Source organism: Agelaius tricolor, unplaced genomic scaffold (assembly GCF_023055355.1).
Source record: "Agelaius tricolor isolate 1412-34295 unplaced genomic scaffold, bAgeTri1.0.p SCAF_36, whole genome shotgun sequence".
NCBI lineage: Eukaryota > Metazoa > Chordata > Aves > Passeriformes > Icteridae > Agelaius > Agelaius tricolor.
The window spans coordinates 1,759,416-1,780,102 of NW_027269296.1; the positions used below are offsets into that span (position 1 = coordinate 1,759,416).

At 47.2% G+C, this 20,687-nt stretch overlaps 2 protein-coding genes and 1 long non-coding RNA gene across 7 annotated transcripts; 1 reads left to right on the forward strand and 2 right to left on the reverse strand.

Moving 5' to 3' along the window:
- Positions 1 to 1,210: 1,210 nt before the first annotated feature.
- On the reverse strand, positions 1,211 to 9,840 carry LOC139603060 (zinc finger and BTB domain-containing protein 8A-like). 3 transcript variants are annotated; one of them, XM_071453485.1, is made up of 4 exons: positions 8,281 to 9,840; positions 5,905 to 6,884; positions 3,481 to 3,650; positions 1,211 to 2,276 (listed from the first exon to the last, which is right to left on the reverse strand). In XM_071453485.1, exons 2-4 carry the CDS (start codon positions 6,854 to 6,856, stop codon positions 1,944 to 1,946), a joined length of 1,455 nt encoding a protein of 484 aa, XP_071309586.1. In that variant the 5' UTR covers positions 6,857 to 6,884; positions 8,281 to 9,840; the 3' UTR covers positions 1,211 to 1,943. The 3 variants fall into 3 exon arrangements, with proteins under 3 accessions (XP_071309586.1, XP_071309588.1, XP_071309587.1); XM_071453487.1 differs by lacking the exon at positions 8,281 to 9,840 and adding an exon at positions 7,953 to 8,267; XM_071453486.1 differs by lacking the exon at positions 8,281 to 9,840 and adding an exon at positions 7,310 to 7,406.
- An 819-nt stretch (positions 9,841 to 10,659) lies between these two features.
- Positions 10,660 to 18,157, reverse strand: LOC139603056 (zinc finger and BTB domain-containing protein 8A-like). 3 transcript variants are annotated; one of them, XM_071453477.1, is made up of 4 exons: positions 18,022 to 18,157; positions 15,998 to 16,986; positions 15,281 to 15,450; positions 10,660 to 13,124 (listed from the first exon to the last, which is right to left on the reverse strand). In XM_071453477.1, the coding sequence occupies exons 2-4, from the start codon at positions 16,956 to 16,958 to the stop codon at positions 12,792 to 12,794; spliced, it is 1,464 nt and encodes a 487-aa protein (XP_071309578.1). In that variant the 5' UTR covers positions 16,959 to 16,986; positions 18,022 to 18,157; the 3' UTR covers positions 10,660 to 12,791. The 3 variants fall into 3 exon arrangements, with proteins under 3 accessions (XP_071309578.1, XP_071309579.1, XP_071309580.1); XM_071453478.1 differs by having other exon boundaries at positions 17,998 to 18,139; XM_071453479.1 differs by lacking the exon at positions 18,022 to 18,157 and adding an exon at positions 17,482 to 17,670.
- LOC139603065 (uncharacterized) lies at positions 18,036 to 20,054 on the forward strand. The gene is made up of 2 exons (XR_011683556.1): positions 18,036 to 18,173; positions 18,395 to 20,054. It is a non-coding gene; the product is annotated as an uncharacterized lncRNA (long non-coding RNA).
- Positions 20,055 to 20,687: the final 633 nt, after the last annotated feature.

The window sequence follows — 20,687 nt, forward strand, 5'->3', positions numbered from 1 at the left end:
GTGAGTGAGGGGCTGGGGCTATGGGGAGATGGGCAAGGAATTGAGGGGAGATGGGTGTAGGAGCTGAGGGCAGCCTTCCTTTAGCCCAGCTCTCTAAAACATGAGAAAATAAATTGATGTGGTTAAATTTTAACTTTGCAGACAAACGCTGAGGTGCCCCAAGATCAGTCTCAGACTATAGTAACACACTGAAGTGCTCTACTAATTGAAATGCTGACAGGAGCTTGCTGAGAAAACATTTGGAATTAACTAAGTAAGTGTCACTAATCAATTTTTTTTTCAATATTTATTAAGTACTTACTATAAAACAGGCCTTAAATCCACCTTGTTCGATTTGAGCAGCTGTGGCAGGGGCAAGTTTCAGCTCACAGTGCTGCTCTCCCAGGGCTTTACAGGAGGCCACTGAAAATGGGTCATTAAAAAACACCCTTAGACTGCAAACCCTTCTGGGGGTGCCAGAGGATCCTGCAGATACAGGAAATTCATGGCTAGAGTGGTGAACGACTTGGAAAAGACCTGCATTGGTGGTTACTAAAGGTACAAAGCTCAAGGAGAACTGAAAAAGGCTGGAGACTGGGAGAGCATTGGGGAATTATTCCAGAATCTTGCCCCATTCTCACTTTTGCCAAGGTTAATGGCAGCTGTTGGAGGCAGAACCTGGCTGTGCATCCATGTGGCTGTTCTCAAATTCTCTGTGGGGAATTTCTGCTTTCTTGGCAGGAACCTCAGGCTCCAGATGCTGCTAATGGGAAAGGAAACCCAGCATCAAATGAGACATGAGACCAAACAGTGGCTCTTTACCAGGAGTACCCACTGGGAATGCCATTCTCTGCTCTCAGCAGAAGGTTTCTCCTGTGCACTCCTTGAGCTTTTCTTTTTTAATAATTCAATAGTGAGCATTTTTAGTTTCTCTACCAAATGCAGGTACTCTGATCCAAGTGGCTGGGGAAATAAATATGACTAGAAAAGCTTAAAAGACTCCAGAATTACAAGAGGTGGCTTAACCTCTGAGGGAAATAGTGCTGTAAAAATGTTTTTATGCTAAAATTATACAAGCAGGAGAGCCTTTCCAAAGTAGCTCCATGATCTTAAGTCACAAATGTCTCACTGAAATTCAAGGGACTTATTCCTAGAGCAAGAGAGATGGGTTTAAGCAAATCTTGCATCAATCCTGGGGAGAAAAAAAATGGAAAAAACCTGACAACTGCACTTCCAGTGATTGCACTTTTATTTCCTTGGAACCACGTTGGTGTATCTTTCTATAAAATTCACAGTACAAAAAAAAGGCAAATTCATACTATCCAAGTGCACTACAGATGCTCTGGTCACCTACTCTACTCTGGCTGTGGGAGTTCCTAAATCATGCTTTTCTCAACTATAAGAAGCTGGAAAGTTCACTGAGAAAACAAAAGTAAAAAAGGTTCTTCAACAGGAAGAACTCCACTTGTTTCCCTTGCTCCTTTCTTAGGCAGTTTCTGATGTGTTATGTACAAATTAATTACAATATCAGCAAAAAAAAAAACAAAAAGTAGTTGAACATTTCTCAGCTGCTCACCTCACTAAGAGTTTTTCCAAAGCAAATTAACAATATTTGGTTTTTAAAAATCTGTTTTGTACAGAACCTTTGTAGAACTGTAAGCTGGTTCACAGCAGGAGTTCTTTGATGAAATATAAAACAATTCTTCTAAATAATTTCCAGATAATAAGTGAGCAGCTGGACTTCAGTGTTCCTTGTGGGTCCCTTTCAACTCAGGCTATTTTATGATCCTCATTTCTGGATGACATTTAGAAGCAATTACACTGTTCCATGTCTGCAAAACACCTTGGTTTAGTCCAAACGTTGCTTCTCAGAACAGAATTTTAACAATACTTCATTTTATTAAAAGCAGAATACCAGCATTGTCATTTAATCTTGACCACAACAATAACAAATCCACAAAGCCCTACCTCAGATTTGGCTTCACCTTTTCCTTTACCTCCTCCTCAACATCATCGCTATTGTGCCGCACAACCAAATTATAGGGCTCCTCCTCCCCTGTCTCTTCCCCTGACTTCTGCTCCTCCTCCAGATCCCATTTGGGCCGTTGATTTCCCGTGGAGGAGCCAGGGGAACGTTCAGCTGGGCTGAAATCCTCGGGGATGCTGTGGGAATTGGCCTCTGCCAAGCACTTGTGGCACAGTCTGTAGCGCCGGGTGCCCTGCTGCACCACGCAGCCCGTCAGCTCCGTCACCTGCCGCTTGCACTTCCTGCAGATCAGCTTGCCAGCCTGGTGGATCTGAAAGGGTTAAACATTCATGGCAGGATCTTTAGCTGGTCAGCTAAAAAACTTCCAAAGTTTCTTTTCCCAGCCTGGTGTTTGAAGGAGGAGTCAGAGCTCTTCATTTCTCGGTCTCAAGGTTGTTTATTGTTTCTTATCTATAAAATTCTTTCTCCTGTCCAGCAGGACAGTTCCAGGCACTCTGCCTGCCCCAGGGCAGGGTTATGTCTTTATTCTAAACAACTACATATACAATGTTTACAATTACCTTCCAATACCATGTTAGACACTGAGCTTCTACTCTAAACCAATCTAAAAGTGCCACCATCACAGCCAAGAAGAAGAAGGAGAAAGGCTGGACCTGCCCAGTTCCCTCCATCTTTCCTCCTGAACTCCTATATCAAAAACCCCAAAATCTACTTTTCCACCCCATGATAATTTCACTATTATGCTGCCTAAACAGTTGTGGCTTGCAGATCTTCATCTAAGGTGGGTAACTTGCTCATAATCAAACCCACAGGGGCATTTTGGGCTCTGTGCCAGGGTCTCTGAGCCCCCTGGCAGGGGTCTGGGCTGCTCAGGACAGCCAGAGGGATGTCCTGGTTCTGGCACAGTCAGCCTTCATCCTTTTATTTTAGACCATAACATTTGGCACAGAGAGAACAGACAATTTTCCCAGGTGTCGTTCTGGGAAAGGCTGTGAGAAGCTCAGAGAAAAGGGTGAGAAACAATTCTGAACTTGCTGCACCTGTGGAATGTGTTATGGAGATTTGTTTACCAAAGTGTGGTTTATTAATTAGCCAATAGTGATGGTGTTTTAATTAAAGGACCAATTAGGTTCACCTGTAGCACACTAGGCTATAAAAGCATGGGTTTCTTAATAAAGATTATTATGATCCTTCTGTAAATGTGTGGAGTCTTTGTCAATTATTACCCGGTCCTGGCTTATTGGGCTGACAGAGAATGGTGCTAAAAAATTAAATTTCAAATACAATTTGCCACATTTAAATAACGAATAATTAAATAATCAAATAGTAATAATGAATAATTCAAGCTGATGCTCTGCTTTGCTGGTGTTGAGTTTGGAGCTGCCACCACCGAATTGATTCACACTTCCACAACGAGCAGACTCTTTGCTGAACAACTCTAAACCAATTCTCCTAAACGCTTAACCTCCGAGGGGAGGATTGTGCTATAAAAAATGTTTGGGTGCTTTTCCTACCGTCTGGAAGTGGTTGCGGAGGTGCTCCAGGCGGGTGAACCTCTTCCCGCACGCCTCGCAGGGGTAGGGCCGCTCCCCGGTGTGACACCGCAGGTGGCGCTTCAGGTCCGCCCGCCGCTTCACCGTGTGCGTGCAGAACGGGCACTTGAAACGCATCCGGGGCAGGTCACCTGCATGGACAGGGCACACGGCACAGCTTTAGTCCTGTACTTCCATCAGTTTGCAGCACAAAATATTTAACAGCTCAAATTTTCTTTAAATACGAAAAATCCTCAATATTTGGATGCTTATGTATTATATTATATATTAATTATATCATGTGGGTGCAGAACGGGCACTTGAAACGCATCCGGGGCAGGTCACCTGCATGGACAGGGCACACGGCACAGCTTTAGTCCTGTACTTTCATCAGTTTGCAGCACAAAATTTGTCACAGCTCAAATTTATTTTAAATACGAAAAATCCCCAATATTTGGATGCTTATATATTATAATTATATCATGTGGGTGCAGAATGGGCACTTGAAACGCATCCGGGGCAGGTCACCTGGCACACAGCAGAGCCTTCTTGCTGTACTTTCATCAGTTTGCAGCACAAAATATTTAACAGCTCAAATTTTCTTTAAATACGAAAAATCCTCAATATTTGGATGCTTATGTATTATATTATATATTAATTATATCATGTGGGTGCAGAACGGGCACTTGAAACGCATCCGGGGCAGGTCACCTGCACGGACAGGGCACACGGCACAGCTTTAGTCCTGTACTTTTATCAGTTTGCAGCATAATTTCCTTTAAATACGAAAAATCCCCAATATTTGGGATATTTGGATGCTTATGTATTATATTATATAATAATTATATCATGTGGGTGCAGAACAGGCACATGAAACGCATCCGGGGCAGGTCACCTGCACGGACAGGGCACACGGCACAGCTTTAGTCCTGTACCTCCATCAGTTTGCAGCATAAAATATTTAAGAGCTCAAATTTCCTTTAAATACAAAAAATCCCCAATATTTGGATGCTTATATATTATAATTATATAATGTGGGTGCAGAACGGGCACTTGAAACGCATCCGGGGCAGGTCACCTGCAGGGACAGGGCACACGGCACAGCTTTAGTCCTGTACTTTCATCAGTTTGCAGCACAAAATTTGTCACAGCTCAAATTTCCTTTAAATAAGAAAAATCCCTAATATTTGGGATCTTTGGATGCTTATGTATTATATTATATAATAATTATATCATGTGGGTGCAGAATGGGCACTTGAAATGCATCCAGGGAAATCACCTGGCAGGGACAGGGCACACAGCAGAGCTTTCTCACTGCACTTTCATCAGTTTTCAGCTTAAAATACATGACAGCTCAAATTTTCTTTAAATAGGAAAAATCCCCAGTATTTGGGATATTTGGATGCTTATATAGGTATGTATTATATTAGATATAGTATATAATGGTACATAAAATACAGGCTTTGGGGGATGTGGGAAATGGATTTACAGAAAATTTTCAAAGTTTGATAGAAGGTTGACAAAGTATGTATTTGTATGGAAACTTTGAGATAAGAAATGTGGATTTAGAAATGTTATGGAATAAGGTATCGTTGAGAGAGAAATTGAACTAAAATTAAGTTTTAAAAGATGGTTTTATAAATAAGGGGGATATAGATTTGTTAAATCTATATCTTGTATATCCCCCAGCTTGCATTTTTATTCTTACTTAACATGCTAATTGACCACTTGATCGTGTTTTCCTCCTGACAGCATTTCTTAGATATAAAGGTTATCATAAATATGCAGCTGTTTATACATAGCCATCATATCTGACTCTTCACCAGCTAATGGTTCACAGCTTTGACATTTATCAGCTCTGTGTGATATATAAAGATGTCTTTGGAATATGCAGTTATGATCTACAGATGTGCTCATTCCCAAAGGAATGCACATGGCAATAAACCTGTCAGCTTTGTTCCACCCCCTCAGGCAGGTGTTGGCAGAAGTTTGGCCTGGTTGGACCCCAAAATGCAGCATCCCAGCAATGCCAGGACCTCTCGTGTGAAGGACTTGGATTGGGTTGAGATCAAACACTCCTGTGATTGCCAGATATTGGAGAAACTCAGTCCTTCAGGTCCCCAAGTCAATGACAGCCCTTAAGGCTCCATTAAACTCCACTTGGGCCCGAATAATCAGGCATGTTTTGGTTGACATGTACCGAATACCTGGGTCAGTCCCACTCCAATTCCCATGCCCCGTTCTGCCTTCAAAATCTCAGTGTTAGCACTAAAATTGAGCCGATAAAATCACCTCTAATTCCAGGCACATTTCTGGTTTCCATGCAGCCATACAAATTCCTTCCAAATCACCACCTGAACTCTCCTAAATAAAACCAAACTTTTCCAAGCGGTTTCTATTGTTTACCTTCATTCCAGCTACTCATCACCCCTAAAATTGTGGGCATCGAGGTGTACAGTTCTTCTGCCTTTAACTCCATGAACTCAGGAGTTCTGGAAAGTTCTTGTTCTAGCTGAGCAACCGACCACCTCTTGGCTGCGGCCTCTGCTCCGGGATGGAATCCAAAGTCATCCTGATCCACCTCGTTCTCGGCATCAAACTCGGCCTCCTCTCCGCTGCCCTGGGAGCTGTGGGCGGGATCCGAGGCTCCGGCTCGCTCGGCTCTGTCCGATTTGCACCCTCCCAGCTCCCGGCCCTGCGACAGCCCCAGGTGCTTGCGGCGCTTCCTCGTGGAGCTCTGTTTCCTGCCTCTTTTGGCCAGCTGCGTCTCTGCCCGCTGCAGGATCACCTGTGAGGACAGGTAGCTGTTGTAACTGCTCCAGGAGTTTTCATTCCCGTTGGGTTTTTCATCCGGGATCGAGTAGGAGCGCCGGGGGTTGCTCTTTGCTTTCCTTCTGGAGCGATAAAGAGCAGGGCGGGCAGGGGTGGGCTCAGTGCTCGCACTTTTGGCCGAGAGGCTGAGGTAATGATCCTTTTCCTTTTCATTAATATCCAATGAGGACTTGATGAAGGTCTTGCAGACATTGAGGATATCTGTCATCTGCAGATAGCTGGCGGCTGACATGACTTCGATCACATTCTGACCCGTTAAAGACAATATCCCTGAATACACAAAGTCCAGGATGACCATGAACGTCTCTGGAGAGAAGACCTCAAACGTGGCTATTGTTGGCTGGCTCGTCTCCTTCGAGCTCTGCGAAAGGAGCATTTTGAAGTAGCCACTGCTGGCAAACAGCACATTGCGATGGGCTTTGAAGACCTTGCCGTCCACCAGGATGCTGCAGTCACAGAACAAGTCCTGCTTCCGCTGCTCGTTCAGCTGCTCCAGGAGGCGAGACTGGTGGGAAGAAATCTCCATTCCAGGCGGGGAGGAAGAGGAAGGTTTGCTGTAAAGGAAAAAACATCATCATGATCATCTAAATCAATGATGCTGAATCCTAATTCAAAGAGATGAGCTCTCTTTTTAAAAGCGCTATCGCATTCCCAAAGTATTTCAAATCTCCCTGCGGCCGCTACTCTGCATAACAAGAGAGAAGAAACTTAACTCCAAAAGAGGTGAAAAGATGTCCCAGCGGGATTACTCCGTATCCCAAAAGAACGAAAATTATGTCGACCAAGCCATGATGGTTCTCAGACTCTGCAAGAGAACTTGGCCCTCCCGCCCTGGGCAGAGCCGCGGCTGACGCGGGCGCACGGTGGGCGCAGCCTCCGCCCCGGCGCACCGGGACCGCTCGAATGCGGCGGCAGCGCCCCGGGGTCGCCGCCCTCCCGTCCCGAGCCCCCGGCATTGGCCGCGGCCGCCGTCACTCACCCGCCCGCCCGGCCGAATTGGCCGCTCGCTCCCCGGCAGCCCGGGACGCCCGACGGCGCCGGAGCCGCTCCGCCAGCGCGGAGGCACCTCCCGGTCCCGCTCCCGGTCCCGCTCCCGGTCCCGCTCCCGGTCCCGCTCCCGGTCCCGCTCCCGCCGCGGGGAGCGCAGCGCCCGCCTGTCCCGGCCGGCTGCGCGCTGCTCTCCGCCCGCACGGACCGCCCCGCCTCGGGCCGGGCGTGCCGCCCGCAGCCACCCGCGGCAACGGAGCCGCGGCTGCCGCTCCGCCAGAGCCCCCCGTGTGTCCGCCCGCTGCCGGGCGCCCGTGGTTACCCCGGCCGGTCCCGGTCCCGGTCCCGGTCCCGTTCCTGTCCCGCCGCTCCCTCTCGCCTCCGCCGGCAGCGCCCCCGCCGCCCCCTCTCGCCGCCGCCCGCCCCGCGCAGCCCCTTTGTGTCCGCGCCCGGGGCTGCAAATGGCGCCCGCCGGGGACGCGGCAGCGCCGGCACCGAGCGGCTCCGGGCGGCCCCAGGCACCCGCGGCCACTGCGGAGCCCCGCGCCCTCCTCGCCGCCGCCCGCTCGCAGCCGCCGTCAGCCCCAACGCCCGCCCGGTCCTTCCCATCAGCGCGGAGCACAACGGGCACTCACCGGCGGGGAGCTGCGGGCGGCTGCCGCCGAGCCGGGGGGAGCGGGCGGTGGCTGCGGGATCCCCGGCCCCGCCTCGGGGCTCGCCGTGCCTCCAGGCGCCGCTGCTCCCGCAGCCCCGAGCCCTGCGAGCCCGAACGGCACAGAAACAAAAGGTATTTGCTGACGTGGGCGTTGGACAGAGACGCCCGAGGGCTGGGGACACAATTAAAGGGGCAACGCAGCGATTGCAGCCGCAGCCCAGCGCCTGCCTCGGCCCCAGCGCCCCGCACACCCGCATGCTGCTCCGAGCCGCTGCCCCGCTCACACCGCGCTTTGTTGTTGTTGCTACCTTTGTGTTTGCACAGGGAAGGCGCCACCTGAACGGGAACGGCAGAGATGCGGAGCTCCGCGGTGTAGGATTAATGATATTAACTCGATATCGCAGCATTTTTATAACGGGATTTTGGTATTCAAACAATGAGGGTAATACCAAAGCAAAGCGCTGCGCTGTAGGAGTGCAATACACAGATTGTCCTGTTTTCCCTTCAGGGTGGTAAATGGAATCAGGATGCTTGTTAGAAGACAAGACACTTTCAAATTCGTGCCTTTGAGAGTCTTTCAGTCTTTTCAGTCTTATTCCTGGAGATCATGGAATCATTTTGGGCAGGAAGCCCTGCAGCCATCGGTACAGTTCCCTCCTCAGAGCAGGCTGCAAGAACCTGGCAAAGAACAGTTCCCATTTCCACGGCAAGGTCGGGTGAAATCTCCAATAGTGTTTAATTTATTCCAGCAGCTAAGCCAAGACAGGGAAGGCTCTTTCCAGCCACTCCTCCCAATTTTCCTTACAAAATCTCTTGTTCTGTGTTCTTGCTCTGTTTAAAATTCCTGATGCACTGAATAAGCCTCCTCTTTGCATTGCATGAGTTAAGTAGGATGAAAGGTTACGCCTCCATTGTAGAAAGGTTTTAAATTTAAACAGTATAGAAAATATTTAACTAAATGATATTATAAGCTTTTCTTAGTAGCTTATCAACTTAAACCCATCACTCAACAGTGTTGGCACGAATTTGTACCTAATGGAAAAATTCTGCAAGGCAAGGGCCGAAGGATTAGAACATCCTTTTCTTCAAAACTCAATCTTTTAGGCAGAACTGGAGATTTTTTCCTTCTATTTCATTTTTGTACTTGTTGCCTCCAACCAACAGTAACTAAAACATAAGAGAGGTAGACATTGGCATGGCTTGAGATGGATCCCAACATCCTGGAGGATGGAACAGGCAAGGATACCTGCAGCAGTCAGAGCCAGCCCTCTGTGAGGTCTGTGGGCTTTCAGTATTTTCAAAGCCACCCTAAATCAATATTTTTTGGTTTTTTTTTCTTATGTCAGTTCTTCAGAACTGGAATAGAATCCAAATTACAAAAGGTTGGAAAGGGAGATTGATTCTGAAGTCAGTCTTTGAGATTTTTTTTTTTTAAGTGAGGCTACCCAACTGTTTCACCTTTAAGATAAGGACAAATTACATTTTTTGGATAGCAAATATGGATGTTTAGGTAATTTAATGGCAATCAAAAAAAAAAAAAAGTGAAATTCTGTGAAAGAACTAATCAAGCATCACACAAGTCATAGGTTTTTTGGGACAGAGAGAATTCTGTAAGAAACACCTGAAAAGGAAGAGAGGGTTTTTTTTAATTCAGCATTTCAGCCTTTGAAAGGATGGGAAGGTATTGTCAGAAATAAGGATAGTTAAGAGACATTAATCAGAGAATGATGAACTTCACTCTTGACTGTGGTTTTGTGAATAGAAAGTAAACACAAACCAAGCAAAAATAATCACAGAATTCTTTGAAAAGACCCCCTAAGATCAAATCCAGCACTAAACCCTGTCCCTAAGAGACATAAAGATGAAAGAAATACAAGGAAATGAATAAATTCAATGGGAACATCCCTGTGTGGTCTTTACTTTCCTCCTTGAAAGGAAATGTTCCTTGAGCTGATGAGGGGCATGTGATGCTCACAGAAATGTGAAGAAGACAATTGGAGGCAATGGAAGGAGACAAAAAGAAAAATACTTTCATTTAGAGAAAAAAAAACCCAAGGAAAATATAGGAGTGTGAAATGAAGGACGTGGAAAACAGAAGGCACTTAACATTTATCTTGTCTTGCAATACAAAGGGAAGGAAACAATGACCAAAATCAAGACAACAAATGTAAAAATGGGTAACTTTTAAAAACCAGAAAAACAGCATTGACTGTGGGAATCGCAGCCTTGAGCTAAACCTCCAAGCTTAATATGATACTTCAAAACTTACTACAGATATCTAGTTATACTAATGAGAATAACAACACATAAATCCAGAAAAAAGCCCTTATTTGCCCAGCAAATCAACAATTAATCTGTGTTTAAAGAGTAGAAGTGTTCCTGTGGATAGATTGCTCCATTTGCCCATTTAGAGCCACTTCAGATCTCATTCTGAAGCATCTGCTCCTCACTATTGTTAGATTTATGACCTCTAATTAAATTGAGTATTGATCCAAAAATCCCTTTGCTTCTAAAAACACCCCCACTATTAAGAAACACTTAATAGTGTGACCTTTGCAGCTGGCAGTGAAGAATTCAGGTCTGGAGAGAACACTTCATTTTCCCCTCCCCTTCATCCATCCCCAGACAAACCCAGCCCAGTTCCAGCCACGTTTTTACCCTGGGACAGCAGGCACTGATACCTGGGATTTGTTGTCAAACTGTTTAATGGAAAGGCAAAGGGAAACATCTATGAAATTTGAGCAAAGTTACTCCATATCCTTTGAAATATTTCTTGTTCTGTGTATTTGATTTAGTCCAGGTTGCTCAGGAATATTTCTAAGCCATTTAATAACAGGCATTTTAGGAGTTTAAAAGCTCCAAGAAATTAAATGTCTGTTTTCACATCAAGTCCATTTTTGGGCTGCTGACCAAGTGTCCCATAAAATCAAGTGTAAGTCTTGTTTTAAGATGTTTTCATCTGGGTCATCACCAAGATTTTTAAGTCACCCCCTCCCCAAACCTAAGCCAATAAATTATAATTTTTGTAGGAACAATAAAACACCGTTTCTTGTGTCCTTGGGATGCTTCCCATGAAGAGGAGGGTGCATAATGCTTACACTGAATTTAACATGAAGTTCTCAAGTTGTCATTTGTTGGTCACCTGCAGCCTGGAATGAAAATTCTGCACTCTCTGGTCATGATGATACAAGAAAGTTATACAGTTTTTACACAACTAAAAAGAAAATAGTGACTTTTTAGCTGTCCCTGGGAAGGGTTATATAGTATATATACATATACATATATATTTATATATATGTATGTGGGATTGTTGTGTAAGAAACCCCAGGGTTCAGCCAAACATGCTTACAAAGCTGTAAAAAAGAAAAAAAAATATAATTTTCTAAGTCTACAGCCATTGAGTTCCATGATCCCAAGAGCTGGAATAACACTCAGGTGTGTCCAAGGAATGCAGAGCAGCAGCACCCCAGGAGCATCTCCTGCTCCTCTCCTCTTGACAGTGCTGGGCAAGGAAAACTCACCAAGCAGCAAAACCAAGCTTATTTTGTTAGAGAAGTCAAATTTCTTCATCATTACTCATCTCTGTAGCCTAACTGTGGGTGAAATGAGACAATATGGTGTCTGGAACTTCCAGTAAATCTTGGTTTTACTGGCACAAACTGGAAAAGGTGTACAGAATTCAATATGCTGAGCTGGAGGGGACCCACAAGGATCATCCAAATCCAACTCCTGGCCCTGCACACCCACAATCCCACCATGTCTGGGCACTTTTGAGAGGTTTCCAAATATAAAAAAAGAGTATTTTAATAGTCCTTATTAAAACAGCCCCGTCTGAGATCCTAATTTTGAGACTAAAACATCTACTGCCATCAATGAATGATCCAAATTTTTAATCAGTTTGTCTCTGATGTGTTAAGCATTTATGTGCTTATTTTCTTTGAAAGAAATAAGTCTTGAACATATGATCTACTAAAGATTCATCTCATCCTAATAAATTTTACAGAAATCCTTTTCCAGAAAAAAGTGCCCAAACGTTTAAATGTTCTTTCTTAATTAGCTGCTGTTTTCCTTAGCATAACAAGAAGATTTCATGACATTTCATGGATAATTCTCTTCACTTCTGAACACTCAAGAGAGGTTGGTGTGGGGGTTTTATACTTTGTTTATAGCCCAGTGATATAAACCCCATCTCTCTGCAAGTGTAAAAAATGGGCAATTTACAATAATCTGTGACTTTTTAAAAGTATTTAAACCTCCTTGCAAGAGGCTTTGAGATGTGCCCCATTGCCTGCTATAAAACTTATTATTCACATAATTCTGCAGTTTCCTTGTTTATCCATAATTTTAGGATGGATCTTTTTAACCAAACAACGCATGGGGGTTCTGCTATAAAAATTATCCACTAATTCTGCAGTTTCCTTGTTTATCCATAATTTTAGGATGGATCTTTTTAACCAAACAACACATGGGGGTTCTGCTATAAAAATTATCCACTTAATTCTGCAGTTTCCTTGTTTATCCATAATTTCAGGATGGATCTTTTTTAACCAAGCAACACATGGGGGTTCTGCTATAAAAATTATCCACTTAATTCTGCAGTTTCCTTGTTTATCCATAATTTCAGGATGGATCTTTTTTAACCAAACAACACACAGGGGTTCTGCTAACAAACCAGCATGGCCTCAATGACGTGTCCATAAATACATGCAAGTCTGGACCTGTTCAACCACGTGTCCCTGTAGGATCAGCTGGCAGAGGGCATTTGCTCACAGTACATCCTCCTCCCTCTTCCACAAAACTCCCAATCCTCGTCTTCCAACTACCTAATGTTTGGTTTCACTTCCTTCTCCTCCGCTTCATCCTCGCTGTCATCCACCTGCTGGATGACCAAGTCGTTGGAGCCGTCCTCCACGATCTCCACGTCAGACCTGTTGTCCTCCCCGTAGTGCCACCTGGAGTCCTTGTCCCCGTCCTGGGGGAACTCCAGAGGTGCCTCGGCCTCCAAGTCAATGCGGATGCTGTCGATGCCGGCCTCTGCCAGGCACTCGTTGCACAGTCTGTAGCGCCGCGTGCCCTCCTGCACCACCTGGCCCGTCAGCTCCGTCACGTGCCGCTTGCACTTCCTGCAGATGGGCTTGCACGCCTGGTGGATCTGGGCAAAGCACAAGGGATGCGGTTGGGTTGGGATTTCAACAGTTGGGTTGGGATTTCAACGGTTGGCTTGGGATTTCAACGGTTGGGTTGGGATTTCAACGGTTGGCTTGGGATTTCAACGGTTGGGTTGGGATTTCAACGTTTACCTCGGAAACTCGGCTCCTCCCGTGATGATTTCCTGCAGGGTGTGTCCATCACCTCTCCCTTCCCTTCCCTTGCCCCTTGCTCAGTACTGTCTGTCAATCTCCAGTGATTGGCAGGCTCAAAGGATGCCCTCTACCCCTGGGGGGGCACTGGGCCATCCAGGTGTCCTTTGTCCCTTTGTCCCTCCCCTCCTGTACCCACTTGGTGGCTCCCTGCCCCTTCCCTGCCCCTCTCCCCTGGGGTGTCACAGACATCTTTTATGAAAAATCCTTTCCTTAGGATTGTTCCTCCTGAGAAGCCTCAGGAACAAAATGTAACCAATGGTTATCTGCTGCTGTGGAATGCAACAGGGGCATCTGGGATTGGTCTCATGTGGTTGTTTCTAATTAATGGCCAATCACAGCCCAGCTGGCTCAGACTCTCTGTCCAAGCCACAAGCTTTTGTTATCATTCCTTCTTTTTCTATTCTTAGCCAGCCTTCTGATGAAATCCTTCCTTTTATTTGTTTAGTATAGTTCTAATATAATATATATCATAAAATAATAAATCAGCCTTCTGAAACATGGAGTCAGATCCTCATCTCTTCCCTCATCCTCAGACCCCTGTGAACACGGTCACACCGGAGTTAAAAGGAGCAGCAACCACGGGCTCAGGGAGTTCTGTTGGAGCTGGTGCTGCATTCAGAGGCCTGAGGGCCAGAATAAAGCTCTGGATCCAAACCCTCCATCAGAACCGACTCCTTTCCTTCACCATTGCCTTAAAGCTTCTCCGGCAGAGGGAAACCCCAGGAGCAGCCCCTGTAGGCCTGGACTTGCCTCCACGTGCCCAGCTGCAGCACCCAGCCAGCCAAAAGTGTCTGTGGGGTGAAACACCACACACCCAGCCAGCCAAAAGTGTCTGTGGGGTGAAACACCACACACCCAGCCAGCCAAAAGTGTCTGTGGGGTGAAACACCACACACCCAGCCAGCCCAAAGTGTCTGTGGGGTGAAACACCACACACCCAGCCAGCCAAAAGTGTCTCTGGGTGAAACACCACAGTGCTGCTGTTTGGTTCAGCACCAAGGGCCAGAAAAGCTCAGGCACGTCCCATCTGGCAATATTGGTAATATTCCAATAGGAGAACTTTGTTTCTTTCTTATGACCAATGGGCAGTGAATGTGTCTGTTAAGTAAATGTAAATATCTTGAAAAACTATAAAGGCAATGTGTTGCTATAAAAAATCTCTCTTATGCACCCTTCTGATGGAGTCTTGGTGCTTTATGCTGTGTTGCTCTCTATAGTGACAGACTGTCACTGTCATATTTTCTGAAAAATCCCTTCACCAGGATTTCTTCTCCTGGGAAACTGAGAAGCCTCAGAGAAAAATGAAAACAATAATTATCTGATCTGCTTCTCCTGTGTTTTGCTGCTTTGCAATGTGGTTTGGACATTGTTACCAACTGGTCATGGTTTGATTGGTTTCATATGAATTGTTTTGACTGAATGACCAATCACCATCAGCTGTGTCAGACTCTGAGGAGAGAGTCATGAATTTTTCATTATTATCTTTTAGCCTTGTGTCTGTATCCTTTCTCTATTCTTTAGTATAGTTTAGTATAACATTATATCATATCATATCATATCATATCATAATGAATTAGCCTTCTAAGAACATGGAGTCAGATTCACCATTTCCTCCCAACAACAGGGGACTCAGAAAATACCACACACAGCATTGCCTCAATTTGAGAGACATCAAACACTGAACTGCACCAGCCCAGGCACAGTAATTGCCCACTGGAGCTCTCACAGGCTGCAGAGAGCAGAACCTCTGCAAGCCATCAATTAACCAACAAATTCCTCCCCTTTCCTGCAAATTATCCTTCAATTCGACTGCAACCAAACAAAATTAATTTTCTATTCCCCTCTTCTTTACGGGAGTCATTAGATCGACCAGATACACTCACACTGTGTTTAATTAGCTAGATTTACACGTTAAATAAATCATGCACTTGCTAAAAATACTCACAGTTCGAAAATGGCTGCTGAGGTGATCCAGCCTGCTGAATCTCTTCCCACACGCCTCGCAGGGGTACGGCCGCTCTCCCGTGTGACAGCGAAGGTGACGCTTCAGGTCAGCTTTTCTCTTCACCACGTGGCTGCAGAACGGACACTTGAACCTCATCCTGGCCAGGTCATCTGTCAGAAAATAACGGGATTAAAAAAAGTCAAAATTGTGTCGTGCAATGCTCTAGGGAAAAGTGTTTTATGAGAAGAATAGCACATCGCTTTTATTAAAATAATATTCATGGATTGTTGGAGCACAAAGGTTTTGTGTTTGCCTGTAGATTACACAGCAGTGCAACAAAGGAGGAGTGGACCATTAACACAGACCTGGCAAAGCCAGCCTGGACAGGGCTTGAAGCAACCTGGGATAGTGGGAGGTGCCCCTGCCCATGGCAGGGAGTGAAGCAAAATGAGCTTTTAAGGTCCTTTCCAACCCAAACTATTCTGTGATTTCGTGAAAATGAGCTTAAAAATATCCCAACTTATATTTATTTTTAAATTTAATACCCCAGCTACTTCAAGAACTCAAAATTATTTCAAGATCACGAGTTAAACTTTCCAAACGTACATTTCTGGACAATACACCTGTCTTTTTGGCAATTGTGCTTTCCTATTGAGCAAGGCCTATTTTCTCAGAGCCAGAAGAGAGAGGATTCACAGGTGTCCAAGCCCCACTCACCTTCAGCCCAGTTGCCCATGACTCCCAGGATGGAGGGCATGCTCCCGTACTGCTCCTCAGCTTTGGAGGACTTGGACTTGCTGGAGGAGCGGGGTGACTCGTGCTCCTGCTGCGACACAGCCAAGGCCCTGGGCATCACCTCAGCGCCCTGGCTGAACTGGTAACCCACGTGGGGAGGAGCTTCCACCTCGGTGTCAATGTGAACTTGCTCCTCGGGCGGCGCGGCGTGGCCGGCGGGCTCGGCGGCCCTGTCCTCCAGCTTGCTCGATTTATAGTGGGGGATGTCTGAAGGCTGCTGCAGCCCCAGGTGCCGGGATTTCTTGATGGAATCCTGCCGCTGCTCGTGTTTGGACAGCTGCTGCTGCTGCTGCTGCTGCTGCTGGGCATTTCTTTGAGAGCTGGGGTAATAGTTGAAATTGCTCCAAGCGTTGCCGCCCATCATGCAAGTCCCAGGGTCTGGGCTGGAGTGGGGATGTGGGGGGCTGCTCTCTGCCCTCCACCCTCCGCTGTACACACAGGATCGCTCCACGCCGTTGGAGCTCACATCTTTGTCTGACAGGCTGAAGTAGCGATCCTTCTCCTTCTCACTGATGTCCAGCGACGACTTGATGAAGGTTTTACACACGCTGATCACATCGGTCATCTGCAGATAGCTGGCGGCTGACATGACTTCGATCACATTCTGACCAGTGAGGGACAGTTTGCCTGAATACACAAAATCCAGGATAACTGTGAAGGTGTCAGGAGAAAAGGCCTGGAAAGTGGCTGTGGTGGACTGACTCGTCTCCTTCGAGCTCTGTGAAAGGAGCATTTTGAAGTAGCCACTGCTGGCAAACAGCACATTGCGATGGGCTTTGAAGACCTTGCCCTCCACCAGGATGTTGCAGTCACAGAACAAGTCCTGCCTGCGCTGCTCATTTAGTTGCTGCAAGAGGTGAAACTGATGAGAAGAAATCTCCATCCCAGAAAAGGTGAAATGAAACGTTGCTCTAAAAAAAATGAAGAAAATGATTACACTCTTGACTTCAATGCTGTGTAACTCAGCCAAAAATGTCAGACACAATTTTACGGCTATCTTTAAAAATAATCTCATTTCTTGAAATCTACAAATAGATTTAAACCACGATATGCTCAACCATGGATTCATTTTCCAACAGGACAAGAGGGATGACAAAGCCAAGCCCGCGTTATTTGGCACAGACGGGTGTGCTCCAGCCGGGAGCATCCCCATGCCCAGGATGCGGGGCTGGATGCGGGGCTGGAGCCGTGCCGCCCGCTGGAGCTGCGCAGCCTTCAGGCAGCTCCGGGAAGACCAGGAGCCAAGAGCAGCTGCGGCTGCGACCGCGGCCGAGCCTCGAACCGGCGCTTCCGCCTCGCCCCGCTCCGCCCGGGCCGCGCCGCCGCCGCCGCCGAAAGCTCCGGGAGCGACGCTCGGCGGCAGCGCCCCGGCCCCCCCGACATTGGCCGCGGCCGCCGTCACTCACCCGCCCGGCCGGCACCCGGCGGCCCGGGACGCCCGACGGTGCCGGAGCCGCCCGGTCCCGCTCCCGCCTCGGGGACCGCAGCGCCCGCCAGCCCCGGCCGGGCTGCGCTGCCTTCCGCCCGCACGGACCGCCCAGGGCCGGGCGCGCCGCCCGCGGGAACGGAGCCGCGGCTCCGCCAGAGCCCCCCGTGTGTCCCCCCCGCCCGGTGCCCGGTGCCCAGCGCCCGGTGCCGCTCCCGGCCCGCCGCCCGCAGCCCCTTCCGCCGGCAGCGCCCCCGCCCGCCCCGCGCAGCCCCTTTGTGTCCGCGCCCGGGGCTGCAAATGGCGCCCGCCGGGGACGCGGCAGCGCCGGCACCGAGCGGCTCCGGGCGGCCCCGGGCGGCTCCGGGCGGCTCCGATCGGCACCGAAGCGCCCGTGGCCGCTGCGGAGCCCCGCGCCCTCCTCGCCGCCCTCCTCGCGAGCCGGGCTGGCTGCGGGGCCCGTTCCGCCCCAAACCCAGCGCCCTGCCCGGCCTACCGGCGTGCGGGAGCCGCCACTCACCGGCGGGGAGCTGCGGGCGGCTGCCGCCGAGCCGGGGGGAGCGGGCGGTGGCTGCGGGATCCCCGGCCCCGCCTCGGGGCTCGCCGTGCCTCCAGGCGCCGCTGCTCCCGCAGCCCCGAGCCCTGCGAGCCCGAACGGCACAGAAACAAAAGGTATTTGCTGACGTGGGCGTTGGACAGAGACGCCCGAGGGCTGGGGACACAATTAAAGGGGCAACGCAGCGATTGCAGCCGCAGCCCTGCGCCTGCCTCGGCCCCAGCAGCCACAAACTGCCCGCGAGGGGATGCGATGGGATGCCCCAGATGCCTCCTTTTCACACCTTTGTCCATAGCAGGGGCCTCGATGACCCAAATCCTTCTCCTTTCTCTTGCAGCATCCTCCAAAGGAGATGTGACATCCTCTTTTCTCTGTTGGTATCTGTTATCTTCTGAAGAAAGCATGGCTGAAAACGAAACCTGAACCTCTCACCTTCTCTCCCTCGAAGTTTCGTATCTTTCTCCTTCCTCTTCTTACCACCAGGGTCTTTTCTGTGATTTTGACGCCCTAGTTATTTTTCATAAATATTTATTTTCCCATGGAAACCGTTCTTCCTTAACTGAGTTCTTTGCGGCCTTTTTGGCCTTCCCTTAACTTCAGACATTCCACCTTGAAAGAATTTATCTTTCTTTCCCCCGCGTAGCAAAATTAACTAAAGACTTTATCTAAACATAAAAATCCAAAGACTCTTTCCTTTAATCACTAGAACCACTCTCCCACTAATTCATATACATTTATTAATCTCCAATTTATATACATTCATATTATATATATATATGTATATGTAATAATATTATTTTCCAGCTTAATTCCCCATTTTTCATAAATTTTATTAGTTTTGTAGATTTTCCTTTCCAACCCAGGCCATGATCTTAAAATCTTCATGAGACCCATTCTGCTTCTGTGAGATTCTAAATTCTTGAACATGAAACAACTGGAATTCACCCCAGTTTCTCACAGCTCTTACCACTGAGAAATAAAGAATATAATCAACTCAACAGTCAGATTGTTTAATATATAAACCAGAACATTTATTTGTAGTATCAGGTTTTAATACCACTTGAATTCATTCCTTTAAAGTTTATTTTTGCCTGTCAAGCCAAGTAAGTAGCAGCTTTTTTAATTTAACACAGAATCACAGAATCCCAGGATGGTTTGGGCTGGAAAGGACCTTAAAGACCATGGGCAGGGACACCTTGTTGCTCAACATTCTACATATTTTTTTCCCACATTTCTGCCCAAATTATTTCATCAGCTGAAAGCTTCCCTTGGAAAAGAATTATCTGGAGGTATTTGTTCTGTTTGACTTGCCTGGGTGGTGCTTTCACTCCTGTCACTGGGGCTTTGTATCAATGTCAACAGGAGCTTGAGGGTTCTCCTTCTGCCAGCAACAGGCAAGAGAATTTAAAAAATACGGGGGGGAAATTTCAGTGTTATCTGGAGTAGCTTAATTAGAATTTTTACAGATGCTACAAGTGCTTTCCTCAGAGCACCTCCTGCTCACTGCTGTGCTCTGGATCCAGGAACAGCCACAGAACAAACTTTGGTTTCCTCATCCGTGGGGTTGGTTTTGTCCTGTTGTGCACAGTAATGCATCCCAAACAATCCCAGACATCAGAGAGGGTTTGTTTTTTTTTTAGGTTGTGTTTCTAAATTTTAGAGCTAATTTCAGCTGAGAAAGTTCCACTTGAGATGCAGTTTGGAGAGTTTATCCAGAGGGAATGTGCTTGGCAGCTGTGTGAAGGAGGTGAAGGAGCTGCTCCTCACAGCCACAGTGCAGAGAGTCTGCTCTTCAGAGAATAATCACACTAAAAAATTACATCTTTCTTGCTCATAGAAAAATTAACATGCACTTCTGTTTGGGTTTGGTAACTAAATAGGATTAACAATAATAATATATCATGGTATAGTGTAATATATTATAATAGTTCAATTAACAGTGGCGCCAATTAAAAGATTTCAGTTCCCCTCAAAATAAATATTCCTCATGAATCACAGCCTTCAGTGATGGGTGCATCTTCTAACTTTAATTATCCAGGGATATTTTTTGCCAAGGAAAACTCAAGAGCCTATACTAGAACAACTGAAGGAACTGTTCAAAGCCTAGAAATGAATTAGGAATGAGATTTCAATTTTCATGTCATCACTGCCAGCTTGGATTTGGGTTTTCTTCATTTGTATCATCGTTCCTGTCCTCAGCTTTGCCAAGGACCAAACCAGGAGAGCTGAATCACGCAGGGTTTGAGCTCCACCTCTGTGTCCCAGCACAACCCCAAATCTCTGAGTACAAACCCGTGGAGTAGCAGGGGATCTCTTCCTTTTTCAGAATGAGCAGGAAATCAGAATGTCCTGCCCTAAACCCCCGGTCCAGGGAGGAACCTTCCCCCGGCAGCAGCAACGTCCAGTTTAGGAAAAGCCTGAGATTCGGTGGAAGCCCAAATCCTAATCCTGTTCCAGCAGCACAATTAAAGCCTCGTCAAGCTCTTATCTCACCCAGTTTCCTGGAACACCCAAATGCCCCACGTTTGCATACAGCTCACCTCGATGGCTTAGGGCTGGACCCAAAGAATTCCCAAATCCTCCCCAAATCCTTCCCGACTTCTCTGACACCCTCTGAGCCCTGCTCTCCT

What these genes read in the sequence shown, in the direction of transcription:
- LOC139603060 (XM_071453485.1), bottom strand. Translation starts at nt 6,856, where the DNA reads ATGGAGATTTCTTCCCACCAGTCTCGCCTCCTGGAGCAGCTGAACGAG. An exon ending in GATGAGTAGCTGGAATGAAG is followed by an intron (nt 3,651 to 5,904) that starts GTAAACAATAGA and finishes CTGTCCATGCAG; the next exon opens with GTGACCTGCCCCGGATGCGT. An exon ending in TCCGCAACCACTTCCAGACG is followed by an intron (nt 2,277 to 3,480) that starts GTAGGAAAAGCA and finishes TAACCCTTTCAG; the next exon opens with ATCCACCAGGCTGGCAAGCT.
- LOC139603056 (XM_071453477.1), bottom strand. Translation starts at nt 16,958, where the DNA reads ATGGAGATTTCTTCTCATCAGTTTCACCTCTTGCAGCAACTAAATGAG. An exon ending in CATGGGCAACTGGGCTGAAG is followed by an intron (nt 15,451 to 15,997) that starts GTGAGTGGGGCT and finishes ATTTTCTGACAG; the next exon opens with ATGACCTGGCCAGGATGAGG. An exon ending in TCAGCAGCCATTTTCGAACT is followed by an intron (nt 13,125 to 15,280) that starts GTGAGTATTTTT and finishes TGCTTTGCCCAG; the next exon opens with ATCCACCAGGCGTGCAAGCC.